Source organism: Salvia hispanica, chromosome 4 (assembly GCF_023119035.1).
Source record: "Salvia hispanica cultivar TCC Black 2014 chromosome 4, UniMelb_Shisp_WGS_1.0, whole genome shotgun sequence".
In the NCBI taxonomy this organism is placed as follows: Eukaryota; Viridiplantae; Streptophyta; class Magnoliopsida; order Lamiales; family Lamiaceae; genus Salvia; species Salvia hispanica.
Window position 1 is genome coordinate 48,200,491 of NC_062968.1, and position 15,031 is coordinate 48,215,521.

At 41.0% G+C, this 15,031-nt stretch overlaps 1 protein-coding gene across 1 annotated transcript; it reads left to right on the forward strand.

The window, feature by feature from the left end:
• The first annotated feature begins 3,292 nt into the window (after nt 1-3,292).
• On the forward strand, nt 3,293-3,868 carry LOC125221276. The gene has a single exon (XM_048123398.1). It carries the CDS (start codon nt 3,293-3,295, stop codon nt 3,866-3,868), a length of 576 nt encoding a protein of 191 aa, XP_047979355.1.
• Nucleotides 3,869-15,031: the final 11,163 nt, after the last annotated feature.

The following is a 15,031-nucleotide window of genomic DNA, read 5'->3' on the forward strand; positions in this document are numbered from 1 at the left end:
AAACTATTCTTTACTTCTTGAATTTAAATCATAAAATTTGACAATTTAATTCTTTAGTGGTATGCTAATTACTAAACATTTTTATCGTAAACATCTAATACTCCTTTGATTGTTAATAAGGAATGGAGATTAAAAAAAATTCGACTATCCATTCGACGTCCTTTCAAGATCAATTAAAAAGATAGGAAAGCTCGGGATGTTACATTTAAAGATTCCCAAGTCAAGTTTATTTTGTTTTCCTCAACCCAAAAAAAATGTGTGGCAGCAGCCAACACCAAAAACACACCCAAATCCTTGAACATGAGTATTACGCATCCTTCTCTGTGGGATCGATCCCTACTTCCCTATACTAGGTTTAGTAAAGTGGTTGAGGGTTTTTGAAAGAAGTGCTCTGTGTGTCCGACGACCGGGATTTCCTGCGACCAACGAGTTCCTAGACCGCGTGATCTAGTGGATTTGCTGGACCTAGGGAACCTGTTATTTCCTTTTGAACACACTGTACGCACCTAGAACCTTTCAGGCGTCAAAAGAACAAAAAAAAGGTATTGCTCATCGTTCCAAAAATAGGAAAGCCACCCCACGGCCTCTCTTAAAAAATGGAGGCCGGAAGAGATTCTCCTTAGTGAGGAACGGGGTGGAGATTTGCAAAATAGACGCAACCTTTTATCAGAGTTGTCAGAGGTCGCGGACATGGTCAACATTCCTCTCCCGCCGGAGGTTAATTCTGAACATCCCGAAGCAGTAGTTGATAAGAAGGAGGTCCAACTCACTCCCTTAGAAAATAGACATGAAGAGAAGGTCCCACCAGTATCAGCCGGAGAACCGCCGGAGCAGGGACCCAGGTCCCTACCGCCGACCGACCTCCGTCAAGAGCTGAAGGCTGGAGCTGGCGTTGCCTTATCCCCAACAATCCTGCAGGGATCATCCTCATTAGATATTGGCACCAAGCCCCTTTTGAGTAAAGACACAAATTTCATTTTGAAAAGTCATACCAACCTTTTCCCACAAATAGAACTAACGGCTAGTATGGTCAACCCTAACATGAATAGCTCCAGAAGTGACCTCCTACTCCTAGCTGGAAATGATGCAGCAGATATGCAAGAAGATCTCGATTTTGGAAAACATCTGCTGGAGAAAGTTCTGGTTACACCACCCAACGCGTCGTCCGGCGAAGAGCATCCGGCAAAAGAAGAACATCCCTAGTCTACTCAAATTGTGGTATACAAAGGGGAACTGATTCAACCAGAGGCCTCACCCTCCGAACAACAAAAGGTCGACTCTCTCCTCTGGAGTGCTGATCCCAACCGAGCTGAGAGTTCCGATTCACACGCTGCCCAACCACTGGGGACGCCGCCACAATCCCCTCAGCCAGAAAAACAGAGCATCCTCTGCCCCCCCAGAGCTCCGTGGCATCACCCCGATATCCTATCTACACCAACCCTCAACTTCTTCTTCTCCCCAGAAGACTTCCCCCCTCTGAGCCGAGGAAGGACGAAGAACCTATGCCAGAATTTCGAACCGGGAGGTCCCTCGGCTGCTCCCCCAACTTTGTGTTTAACTGGTGTGCAAGTAGGGGTGCCCCCTCCCAGATCCCTGTTTTCCGAGATGGAGCATCCACGACACCCCCCGACGAAGGATATGGTTTTGAAGGATTTTCTCCCCACAGCTCCCTCAACCTCCTCAAGCAAGCATCCGCCTAAATCGGTAGCTGAAATTCTCCGGGGTTCCTGCCCGGCAAAAGGTCCGAAACCTTTCGACCCCAGTGCGGTGAAGAAAATGGGTTCGATCTCCCTCAACAATAATAGGCCATCAATTGCCTTCTCGGCGGAGGAAACGCATTCACTTGCCGAGAACTTGGGGTTCGCCATCGTAGGGAAGTTCCAATCGATCCCATCGTCGCTCCAAATCCAACGTGCGCTTGAGAATATCAAATTCACTCACCAATACACGTGGAAGTACATCAATGCGAAGCATATCTTGATCCAATTGGATGATATCACAGATTATGCAAGGTTGTTAAACGGTCCAAAAGGCACCCCGATGTGGTTCGTCGGGCACACCCCAATGCGAGTCTTCAAGTGGACGTTGGATTTCGACTCATTCCATGAGTCACCTATTGCAGCGATCTGGTGCAACCTGATCTCCCTCCCGCTACACCTCTACGACACCTCGGCCCTCTTCGCTATTGGACAGCTCCTCGGCAATCCAATCCAAGTTGATCAGTCTATGGCCGATAAATCGAGATTGTCTTTTGCCCGGCTGTGCATCGAAATTGACATCACGAAAGCGCCCACGGAGGAAGTGGTTATTGAAATGGGAGGGAGAGCGTTAGTGGTTAAGGTGATCTGGGACAAGCTCCCCGCGTACTGCACCGAGTGTAGACACGTTGGTCATAAGCGTGTTAACTGTTATGCAAATGGCCGAAAGAAAAATCTGCCTCCGAATGTATCCGCCAACAACAATCAAAAGTCTAAAGATAAAGAAGTGAATAAGGGCAAGGAACACGGAGTGCAACAAAATCAACACAAGGGAAGATATGAATGGGCAAGGAAAGAGCAACAGCCAAATCCCCACTCGGGAGTCATGGTACAAACAAGGAAGAGCAACGGTGAACAAGAACAGCTTCAATCGCCTTGCTACCCGGACATTTATGGGGACCAGCCGAACTCTAAGGAAACCGAAGATGAATTTCTTCTTCAAGGCAGAAGAAGAAACCGCGAGGGGGAAGAAAATCCTCACACCATGAGGAGACACAGCCGATCCCCAGGTCGGGCAGGTAGTGGTCGTGGAGGGAGAAATCACCATGGAAATAGGACCCTCTCTTATTCTCCGCCCAACCAAGGTGGTGAGAGGGGACGACAAGATCACGATCAATTCAGAGATGCGATTCCAACAAGCTCAAACATCCTCAGTTCAAATAAATTCTACAAACTCATGGAAGATGGAGCCTTCAATACAGAAGCATACGAGGAGGAGGTGGATAACGATGGAGATATGAACATGGCAGTAAGCCGACGGGAGGAGGAAGACTAAAAAAAAAGTAGCTAACGACACCACAAGGACAGGAGGCAGGGGATACATCCGGCCCCCAGGTACAAACCCCTCCTTTTAAATGTCATTAAATCTTCTGATTTGGAACGTTTGAGGGGTAGCTAATAAGCCCACTCGTAACGCCATCAAAAGACTAATAGTATCTCACAAAGCTGCTTTCTTGGCCATTATTGAACCCCTCACGGACCCGAACCCGGATTTCTTCTCGCGGGCTTTGGGGTTGACGTTCCGTGGAAGCAACATGAATGGAAAAATCTGGATTTTTGCACATCAAGACTCAATGTTTGAGATTGAAGATAATTTAGAGCCACTTATGCATGGGAAACTCACTGTGGGATGGCTGCCACGGCCATTTTATCTCTCGGTTGTATACGGAAAATGCTCGAGGGAGGGAAGATTCCCACTCTGGGATAAGCTGAGGAGTATTGCCGAAATCATGGATGGAGTCCCATGGCTAGTAGGAGGTGATTTCAACACCATTCTTCACACCTCGGATAGGGAAGGCAGTGATTCAAATAGACAGCGTGAGATGATTGATTTCGCGGAAGCTATTGAGGATTGTAGGCTGATCGATCCGGGTTTTGATGGACAGAGATTCACATGGGCCAAGAACAACTTATTTGAAAGACTGGATTGTATGCTGGTAGGAGAAGCCTGGTCCACAACCTTTGCCGACGTAAGGGTCACCCATCTCCCTAGAATCTGCTCCGATCATGGATCCCTCCTGATGTGCTGCACCCAGACCGCCGAACCACGACGAGGGGGGTCCCCCTTCCGTTTTCAGAACATGTGGACCCGCCACCAGGGATTCCACTAGATTGTTCGAGATTCTTGGTGTATAGATACAAATGCCGTGGGACTTCTCCAGCTGGAAATTAAAATGAAAAGGCTTAAGGCCACGCTTAAGAGTTGGAATAAAGATACACAAGTGCTTAAGACATGACATAACATAACATAAAACTTCTCCACAGCTAAAATGACACTTATTAGTCGGTACGAGATTTTAAGAGTTATTGGTAAATTTGATTAATTAGAGAGAGAACGAGTGGATGAGATTTTAAGTATTAAATGCAGAGAGAAAGAGAGTTGAATATTTAATTAAAGTGAGAAAAAATTGTTGGATGTATTAATTGGAGAGAGAGAGAGTTACCAAAAATAAAAATGTGTCATCTTGCTTGGGACAAACTAAAAATAAAATTGTGTCATCTTAATTGAGACGGTGGGTGGGAGTAGTACCTACGTCCCACTTTAGGAGTCCTAGTCACTTTTCTGCACCCATTTTATAAAAATGATAAATAGTTAAATGGAATAATAATAAAGTAAGAGAAAGAATAATATTGAGAATAATCTTCTCTATATTATTCTCTCTCTTATTTTACCATTTCTCCACTTTAATTATTTATTAGTACTCTCTCTGCCCGTCATTAGGGGTCTCATTTCTTGGAGGCACGGGTGTTAAGAAATGTTAAGAAAAGTGGGTGAAAAAAGTTAGTGAAATATGAGTCTCATTTGGATATATTAATTTAAATAAAATGTGAATAGAATAAGTTAGTGGAATGTGAGACTTTATTACCATTTATGATAAAAGTAAATATATTTTTATAAAACGGGGTTGAAAAAAAGTGACGGAGAGATTACATATCATTTTAGATTCAAACTAGGGGTGGGGATTCGGTCGGTTCGGTTCTTGGTCGGTTCGGTTCTAACCGAACCGATTAGTCGGTTAACCGACTCCCATTTTTTCTGAAATCCGGAACCGGTTCGGTTCCTTGAGGAGTCGTTCGGTTCCACCCAAGGAACTGAACTCAAGCTCATGGAAATGTTACAAAGTGTGAACTAGGGACAGAGACTAAAGCGAGTTTTGCATACTTTAAGGTTTGCATGGTTAATACAAGAAGAAAGGAAAGTTGAAAATCTGAAGCTCATTACCTAAAGCTACCAAATAAAGGATAATACTAAATAACAGACAGTATAAGGCTTGTTTGAAAAGCAAGTAACAGCATAAACTTATGTATACAGATAAACTAATCCTCAAATATTTGGTAAGGGATTTCAGATTTCTGGTATGCAACTTCATTGCTGTTCAATCGCATTGCTTTTTCAAAATAAACGTAGAGCTTGATGTCAATCTAACTCAATCGAGAAAGTTCCAATTCAATTAGGCTATAAACTAAACTGCACGGCTGCACCACAACTAAAAGTTTATAAAACCATCCAGCTAATTTCAATTCTGAATAGATTAACTATGAGTAAGACCACTCACCGCATGCTCTAGACTCTAGCACATGAATTAAAAACTTCATGAATTAACCATGCAACTCGACAATTAAACTTCATGAAACAACAATATCACAAACATCAACATCAATATGAACTAAAAAACATCAAACGTTAATATGCAAATAGTAAATCAAAATGACAAAAACCATGGCCCCATTCCATCATTAAAAACCAAAATTCCAACAAAGTCTACGAAACCAAAGTCTAAAAGCGATGTAAACCATCAGCATTCATCAAAATGATCAAAGATTCAAAGTCCAAATATTCAAAAATCACAATCATCAACATTCACACTTCAATTTCGGCAGTCGAAGGCGTCTCATTGGTTGACACTAAGCCAAGTCCTTGTAGTTCCTTCACCACTGTAAGTATCACAAAATTGAGATACGAATAAGTAATAAAAAAATGAAGAACTAATAGAAATACTAATAATATTAAATACTCACAATCATCGTAATGCTTATCGATAGCTGTTTCTGGGTCACCTTCTTCATCTTTGATAAAACAATTGCTCGACCTCAACCAATCTTCGGCGCATAACAAAACCTCTACCACCCTCGGAGTCAAAGAGCTTCTAAATGGAGAAAGAACACGACCTCCCATGCTAAATGCCGCCTCAGAAGCAACACTGGATATAGGAATAGCTAGGATATCTTTTGCCATCTCCGACATAATAGGAAAGGCCGCTGTGTATTTCTTCCACCACTCAAGGATGTCAAAATTGTCAACTTCATCCTCAGTCATCACATATAGACTGTCTGAGAGGTATCGAGTGAGCTCCGTCTGGTCAGACATATCTGCAACATTGTTGTTAATAACTCCGAGAGAACATTTTTTTCCTTTGCCAAGAAAGCGTAGATTCTGTTGGAGTTAGTAGTTTATACGTTCCAAGACATTGGAAGGGTACTTTTATCTTCTCTAGGGAATATGTCATTAGTAGAGTATGTTTCCAAGTATCTATTTCCTAGGTACATTTAAGTAGTCTTCTCCTATATATAGGAGTGTATTTTGTACTCTAAAATAATGAATACAAAAACAATGAAATACAATTCCTAGTTCAACATGGTATCAAGAGCAGCTTTTCGGTCCAAACAATCCAAAATTTTCTTTTGAACTCAGATTTTTGAAATCATCATCGTTCTACCCTTCTCAAACCTTTCAACCAAAATCCGGCAAAAGTCCGATCAAATTCAGCCTCTCCTACAGCCAAAAACAGTCAGCCAAAATCAAGTGAGCATCAAAAAATGTCCAAAACAATCGAAACAGTAAACATAGGGATCAAACTCGATGGGAGAAACTTCCCAGTTTGGTCTCGGCTTATGAAAGCAGCCATAGGAAGCCGGGAGAAGCTGGAACACATCGAGGGGGACTCACAGCCGCCTCCCGACGACCTGAAATTCAAGCAATGGCAGACCGACGATTACACAGTATACTCTTGGCTTATTCAAAATATGGAGCCAAAATTAGTGATGCAATTCGCCCAACATCAAACAGCGAAAGGTGTATGGAAAAGCCTCACAACAACGTTCGAGGTCAGAGCAGATCCGCTCCAAGTATACGACCTCGACACCAAAGTAAGCAGATTTTCTCAGAACGATCAAACATTGGAAGACTACTGGAGTGAGATGCAAAGCTTATGGGTAAACATTGAAACAAGAAAGCCATGTCCATACACATGCTGCGATAAGGGAGTCGCAACTTACCAACGGGAGAACGAGAAGAGAAAGCTATACCAGTTTCTATCTGGCTTGAATGACAAACATGATAGGCTTCGACGGGAATTACTCAAGGAATCCCCGGAGCCAACCGCAGAAACAGCGTTCGCCGCCATCAAACAAGAGGAGAATCGCACTCAGATCTGGAAACCGGCGACTCAGGAGTCGGGTTTCTCCGATATCGGGTCGGGATTCGGCGCTAGGAACAGCGGAACACCGCAATTTTCCCGACCGAACAGGGGACCCCCACCACCGCCGCACAAAGCAACACCACCATCAAATCGGACCGGAGCAAAAATCGACAAGTCAAGACTCGTCTGCTCTCACTGTGGCATGACAAAGCACACACGGGAGACATGCTTCCACCTCATTGGCTTCCCGGAGTGGTGGGAAGATGGCCACAAAGAGAATCGGAACTCAAAAGCGAAAGGAAATATGGTAATCGTAGGACAGGAGGCACCTCAAGACTCAAAATCTCCGGCGGCCAACCAGGAGGTTGCCTACGCCGGAGGAATCAACGGGAGAACAGAGGCAGCTCCGAGGTGGTGGGCCGCTCAAGTACAGACGGAAAGAGGAGAAGGAGGAGAGAAAATGAAGGAGGCGGCGGATGAAGAAGGTAAAGGGTTTAGGTTTTTTAACCTAAACCCTTCTCTTTTTCCTATATATCAAAACGACCCCCAAGATATTAAAATTGCTCCTATCATCCCCGAAAATTGTGATTTCTTAAAAATTACCCTCCTCGAAAAAAGGCATACTGATATTCTCTGCAAAAATCATTTTTCTGTACTTGAAAATGACCCTACCATTGCGATTTCGTGTCAAGTAAGAGAAATCAGTAGACATAAAGATAGGAGATGGATTTTTGATTGTGGAGCTACTGACACTATGACATTTGACAAGTCCGATTTTGAGTCTTTTCATAAATCCCGAAGGACACATGTTGAAACAGCTAATGGAGAAATCTCACCAGTCGAAGGAGCTGGCACGGTCCAAATATCCCCAAATTTGAAAATCTCAAATTGCTTATATGTTCCATCTTTGACTCAAAAACTAATGTCTGTCAGTCAAGTTACGAAAGAACTAAACTGTGCTCTCCTAATCCAGTCTAAATTTTGTGTTCTTCAGGATATTCGGACCGGGACGATTATTGGGCGTGGCACTGAACGTCACGGGTTGTACTACGTGGACGAGGAAGCTCAAACTGGCAGGGTGATGTTGACTCACGGAGCTACAGAACGGGATGCATGGCTGTGGCATAGGCGGTTAGGACACCCGTCATTTAGCTATCTGCACACTTTATTTCCCTCATTTTCTAAACTTGAGCATCTTAATTGTGAAACATGTGTGTTGGCAAAAAGTCATAGACATTCTTTTCAATCCAGAAATACGAGGGTTGACTCTGTTTTTTCCTTGATTCACTCTGATGTTTGGGGACCTTCACCTGTTATTGGGGGAAATGGGTTAAAATACTTTGTCTTATTTATTGATGATTGCACAAGGATGACATGGGTTTATTTCCTGAAAAAGAAGTCTGATGTTTTCTCAAAATTCACAGAATTTTACAAAATGATCCAAACTCAGTTTCAAAAGAACATTAAGATTCTTAGATCTGACAATGGGGGGGAATTTGTCAACACTCAAATGAAACAGTTTTTTGCCGAAAAAGGTCTCATTCACCAAACTTCCTGTGCATATACCCCAGAACAAAATGGTGTCGCTGAAAGGAAAAATAGGATCATTCTAGAAATGACGCGATCAATTATGCTTGATTCTAAAGTACCAAAGTTTTTTTGGCCAGAAGCTGTTGCCACTTCAGTCTATCTTCTTAATAGACTTCCCACAAAAATCCTGAAGCTCCAAACCCCGATCTTTGAGTTATCCAAACTTACCACTGTGCCCGCACCCTTATCCCTTCCACCTCGTATTTTTGGGAGCTCTGTCTTTGTCCACATTCCAAAACATGAACGATCCAAACTTTCTCCTTGTGCAGTTAAATGTGTCTTCATAGGATATGGGATAAATCAAAAAGGCTATAGATGCTTCGATCCAAAGAAAAGACAGATTTTTACTACAATGAATTGTGATTTTTTGGAATCCGAATTTTTTTACCATACCCAACTTACCAGTCAGGGGGAGAAATCTAGTGACCCGCTAAGTTGGTTGCCTATGCCAAATGTCAACATTCCTACTGCAGCTCCACCCGAGTCAACTGTTCCTGCTGCCGAGCAGGCCTCGCACACTCCAATGCAAACCGTGGGGCTCAGTGACACACCCACTATCCCTCCGAAATCTGAGGTAAACATTCCTAGTAATCAAGAAAGTTCTTCTTCTTCTAACAATGATGATACAGAGACGAACGCTATAGATGGGGATACCGGGAGGTACATCTTGCCGGATCGGATCAACAGGGGAGTACCACCAAAACGATACTCCCCCGAGAAGGACAGGTCCAGGGCAAGATATGCAATTGGAAATTTTGCCAAGGCCAATCTTTCCAAAATGGCCCGGGCATTTGAAGACGCTCTATACGAAGAAGAAGAGATTCCCCAAACAATTGAGGAAGCATGGAAAAGCAAGAACTGGAGAGAAGCCATGAAGCTGGAAATGGGTGCACTTGCACGAAATAATACATGGGAAAAGTGTACGCTTCCTGAAGGAAAAAGGCCCGTGGGATGTAGATGGGTGTTTACAATCAAAAGGAGACCGGATGGGACGATTGAACGATATAAAGCTCGCCTGGTGGCCAAGGGGTACACACAGACCTACGGTGTTGATTATTCAGAAACTTTCTCACCAGTAGCCAAGATGAACACTGTTCGGGTGTTACTGTCAATCGCAGCAAACAAAGACTGGCCTCTGCATCAACTGGATGTAACCAATGCCTTCCTCCATGGAGAACTGACGAAGGAAGTATATATGGAAGTCCCTCCTGGATTTGGCGAAGAATTTGAAAATGGAGAAGTATGCAAACTGAAAAGAACTCTATATGGGTTGAAGCAATCCCCGAAAGCCTGGTTTGGGAGGTTCACTGAAGCAATGAAGAAATATGACTATTCTCAGAGTAATGCGGATCATACTCTGTTCATCAAAAGAAAAGGAGAAAAGATCACATGCTTGTTGATTTATGTGGATGATATGATCATCACCGGAAATGATTCAGAAGAGATAGAGGTGTTGAAGAAAAACTTGGGATCTGAATTTGAAATGAAAGATTTGGGGTATCTAAAGTATTTCTTGGGAGTTGAAGTAATGAGGTCACCGCAAGGGATTTTCATTAACCAGAAGAAGTACATTTTGGATCTCTTGGCAGAAACTGGAATGGTGGACTGCAAGCCGGCCGAAACACCTATGGCTACAAATCACAACTTGAAAATAAATGAAGAATCAGCATTGGCAGATCGTGGGAGGTATCAACGACTGGTAGGGAAGCTAATCTACTTATCTCATACAAGGCCAGATATAGCCTATGCAGTGAGTGTTGTTAGCCAATTTATGCACCACCCTCAGATCGATCACATGGAAGCAGCGGTTAGAATTGTTAGGTATCTAAAGGGTACCTTTGATCATGGAGTCCTATTCAAAAGAAACGACCACTTGGAGATCCATGGTTACACAGATGCAGATTGGGCAGGGAATCCAGTCGACAGAAGATCAACTGCAGGATATTTCACGTTTGTTGGAGGAAACCTTGTATCTTGGAGGAGTAAGAAACAGAAAGTCGTAGCATTGTCAAGTGCAGAAGCGGAGTTCAGGGGAATCAGAAGTGGTCTCATGGAAATATTGTGGCTAAGGATTGTTATGAACGAATTAGGCTTGTTATCCCCTAAAACTTGCCAACTTTTTTGTGACAACAAGGCTGCAATTAGCATTTCTGAGAATCCAGTCCAACATGACAGGACCAAGCATGTCGAAGTCGACCGACATTTCATCAAAGAAAACATTGAAGCTGGGATTATTGCTTTTCCCTTCGTCCGATCTGGAGATCAACTTGCAGATATTCTTACCAAGGCAGTTGGAGCGAAGAATTTTGCGAATGTGCTCCGCAAGTTAAGTATCGGGAATCCCGTCACTTAACTTGAGAGGGAGTGTTGGAATTAGTAGTTTATACGTTCCAAGACATTGGAAGGGTACTTTTATCTTCTCTAGGGAATATGTCATTAGTAGAGTATGTTTCCAAGTATCTATTTCCTAGGTACATTTAAGTAGTCTTCTCCTATATATAGGAGTGTATTTTGTACTCTAAAATAATGAATACAAAAACAATGAAATACAATTCCTAGTTCAACAGATCCTCTAGCCAATACTTACCAATCTTCAATCTCATCCTCATGGCCATGTTTCTAAGACCATCGTCTTCATCCTCTTCCAAGTCTGTTATGAGACTGATCATTTCACACAGCTCCATGAGAACTTGATGTGATGTGACATAGTGGGAGCCGGAGACTAGACGAGTAAGATTATAGAACTGTTCGAGGAAACCACACATCCTCTTCACTTCAATCCAATCGAGTTCAGTTAGGAACACCAATTGACATTTTTTTGTGCTTCCTTTCCTTCAAGTCACTAGCGAAATCAGGATTCACATTTTGAAACAACCTCATAGCCGGCTCATATGGCAACGCCGCCTCAAGCATCAAGTAGGTTGAGTTCCACCTGGTCGGCACATCCATGCACAAGAACTTTGAGGTATCAACCTTAGCTATCTTGGCTATCTCCTTGAAGGCGCGAGATCTACTTGGTGAAGCCTTTATCCATTTCACAGCTTCTCTAACTCTTATCACAGACATGCCTATATCTTCCAATCCTTCATCAACTACCAAATTGATTATATGGGCAACGCATCGCTGATGAAGGTATTGACCATTGGCAGCAAGGATGTTTCTTGCATTGAGCTTGGAGTGCACGTGTTTCATTGCTACATCATTGGCTGCAGCGTTGTCTAGGGTGCAAGAAAACAATCTTGGTAAACGCCATTGTGTTACAACATCTACTAGTAGCTCACCAATACTCTTCCCACTATGACTGTCAATCTCAGTGAAGCTGATAATTCTCTTTTGCAACCTCCACTCTTTGTCAATGAAATGAGCTGTAACACACATGTAGTTTGTGTTATTGATGGCAGTCCAATAGTCTGTGGTTAATGACACTCTTCCCATGCCTGCTTTACTAAAAAGCAATTTCATTATTTCCTTCTGTTGTAAAAACATCTTCACGCAATCAGCTCGTACCGTATATCTGCTCGGGATTTGAAACATAGGACATATTTCTGCCACGAAAATCTTAAATCCTTCTTTCTCCACGGCTCTGAAGGGAAGCTCATCAAGGATAATATACTTGCATAAAGCTATCCAAGCCTCGGTTTGATTGAATCTCCAACTAATGAGGGCCCCCGATCCTTCTTGGTTGAGCTTCATTTGCGTTGGTCCCGCTTGTTGTTTCTTCAAACACGAAGCATGATGCTTCCACATAGCGGAGGTGCCATTCAACTTCGGATTAGCGGCAATCAACGTGTGACACATCTTACATTTTCCTTTTCGAACTTGCACGGGAGGATCTCCTACATCTACATTAATTTTCTCAAATAAATCCCACACATTAGACCTCTCTGCAGGTGCTCCTGTTTTGCTTTTTTTGATTTCTCATTCTCTTTTTCTTTTGTTGTAGCTGCATTGCCTTCCCCTAGCTCTTCTATTTCAATATCTTCTAACGTCTCGACATTGAGCTCTGGCTGGTTGCTAGCTATTGCTTGAATAAGAGATTCAAACATTTTGTATTATCGTTTCTGCAATACAGATACAAATTATTCAAATTTGAATTTAAGAATCATGAATGCATGAATCATGATGGATTACATGTTAAATATGCTAATTACCGATAGCTACTTCATGTAAATATATTCTTAAATTGTAAAGACTAAAAAAAATGGTTGACAAACTCTGAACTTCAAATAAAATTAAATTTTTTAAATATTCAGTTTGTTGAGTTCAACGTATATTAGTACTAAATTCCCATTTCCTAATCCGCTAATCTGCATGACTATGTGTAAAAATTTAAATCACATTCATATTATCCTTATTCCATAATTGAGTAGATTAATGATTAATCTACATGCATGATGCAATGATGCATATATGTTGAATTTCAATGTAATTATAATTCAAAAGACCAAAAGTAAACTATTATAGTTACAGTTCAAACCGTCAAATTCAACTGTGTACATATTACATGCATACCTTTAAAGTTCGAACAACGGCGTCAAGAGCAGAGAATGGAAACGGAGTCTGTCGCCTCCTCGTTGAGAGCAGCGGTGTGGAGTGAAGTCGAGAACGGTTCCAGACTTCCAGTGAGAAAGAAGGGTATGCAGCGTAGCAGCGGCGGTTTTACTAGATTGCAGTAGGGTTTTTACTTTTTAACCTTTTACAATTTTCTTTTTTTACTCTTCTAAAATTAATATATAAAAAATATAAAATTAAATATTAAAATTAAGCGGTTATTCGGTTCTAACATGTCGGTTCTCGGTTCTAACCGAGAACCGAGAATTGAGTAATCCCTCTAACCGAAACCGAACCCTCACCTTCTTTTTTCGGTTCTCGGTTAACCAAGAACCGAAAAAATAAGGTTCGGTTCTCGGTTAACCGAGAACCGAGAACCGTTTCCCCAGCCCTAATTCAAACATTATTAAAACATTTTAAACATCTCATAAAGTGCTAAGTCTTTTTGTACTCATTAAACAATACGAGACACGTTCAATGCTCCATATTAAAAACTTCTCATCTTTATAAATTAGTATGCATTTTTCTCCATTGATAATATTAATATTTTCTATATCATTATGTATTCATTAATATTCTACAAATTAAATTTATCGCACTAACTTTTTCTTAATTTATATGGGATGTATATTCTCTAAATTTTTTATAATTGATTTTTAAGTATTAATGTTTTAACATGGAATGTTATTAATTATTATATACTAGTACTCCTATATTATTTGAGATGTTTACTTAGTACCTTATGAGATGTTATAGTAATGTTTTGTGTACTTGGAATAATATTATCTACTTAAGCACATGTGGCTCTCGAGTGACAAGTATAAAAAAGAGAGAAAAAAAATTATATAGAAGACCGAAATAGTGAAAGAGCACCTGATATGTGATTTTCCTTAGTTTATATCCATCTGGAGATATGTTTTGAACCATCATTTAATCTTTCAAGTCCATACTAATTTTAGTCATGCTCCCTAAATATTTGGATAAAGTCGAGATATTAGTATGTGTTATATTTATGACGATTTCTATTTTGGTTAAAAAAAAGTAGGCATTATTTGTTAAAAAATGCATATGGGGAGTCTTATATGTAATTCTGTCACACAATCTTGATTAAACTCTGATTCTAAAAACATATGTGATCACAGACATAAAAATCAACAAAATTGAAAATATATTAGTACTGTATTAAAAGATGGAACTTAGTGTAACACTTTCAGATATCACAACGAATAAAACATCTATTAAGGCATATAAATTGTCACAACATGTAAAATATCTTTGCAAGTATCAAAATAGACAAAGCACACTACTATTAGAACATTTCAAAGTACTGTCACTATAGGTAAAACACCTTTTATAAGTGTCTTGGAGCACACGATATACGCCTGCATGTAAGTTTTTGTACTATACAAGTAAGACAGTCTTTGTTAGTTTATTCACATGCTTTAATTGAATTGTGCCTACTTGCTTTATGCATTTTCATGATCATAAAAAAGACATCGTGTATCTTCTCAATCCCACAAAAAAACTTTTAATTAATTTATTGTTTTAAATACATGATCAAATTTCGTTTTTCTTGAATTACCTCTATCCTGAGATCAAGCATTTGATAGGTCTCATATGATATTTCACGCATTTTCTAGTATTGATTGTTTCAATAAAGAAAGAAAATAAATTTGTCCCGTAAAAATCTAACCGATTTGTATTCATACAATC

What these genes read in the sequence shown, in the direction of transcription:
- LOC125221276 (XM_048123398.1), top strand. Translation starts at nt 3,293, where the DNA reads ATGAATGGAAAAATCTGGATTTTTGCACATCAAGACTCAATGTTTGAG.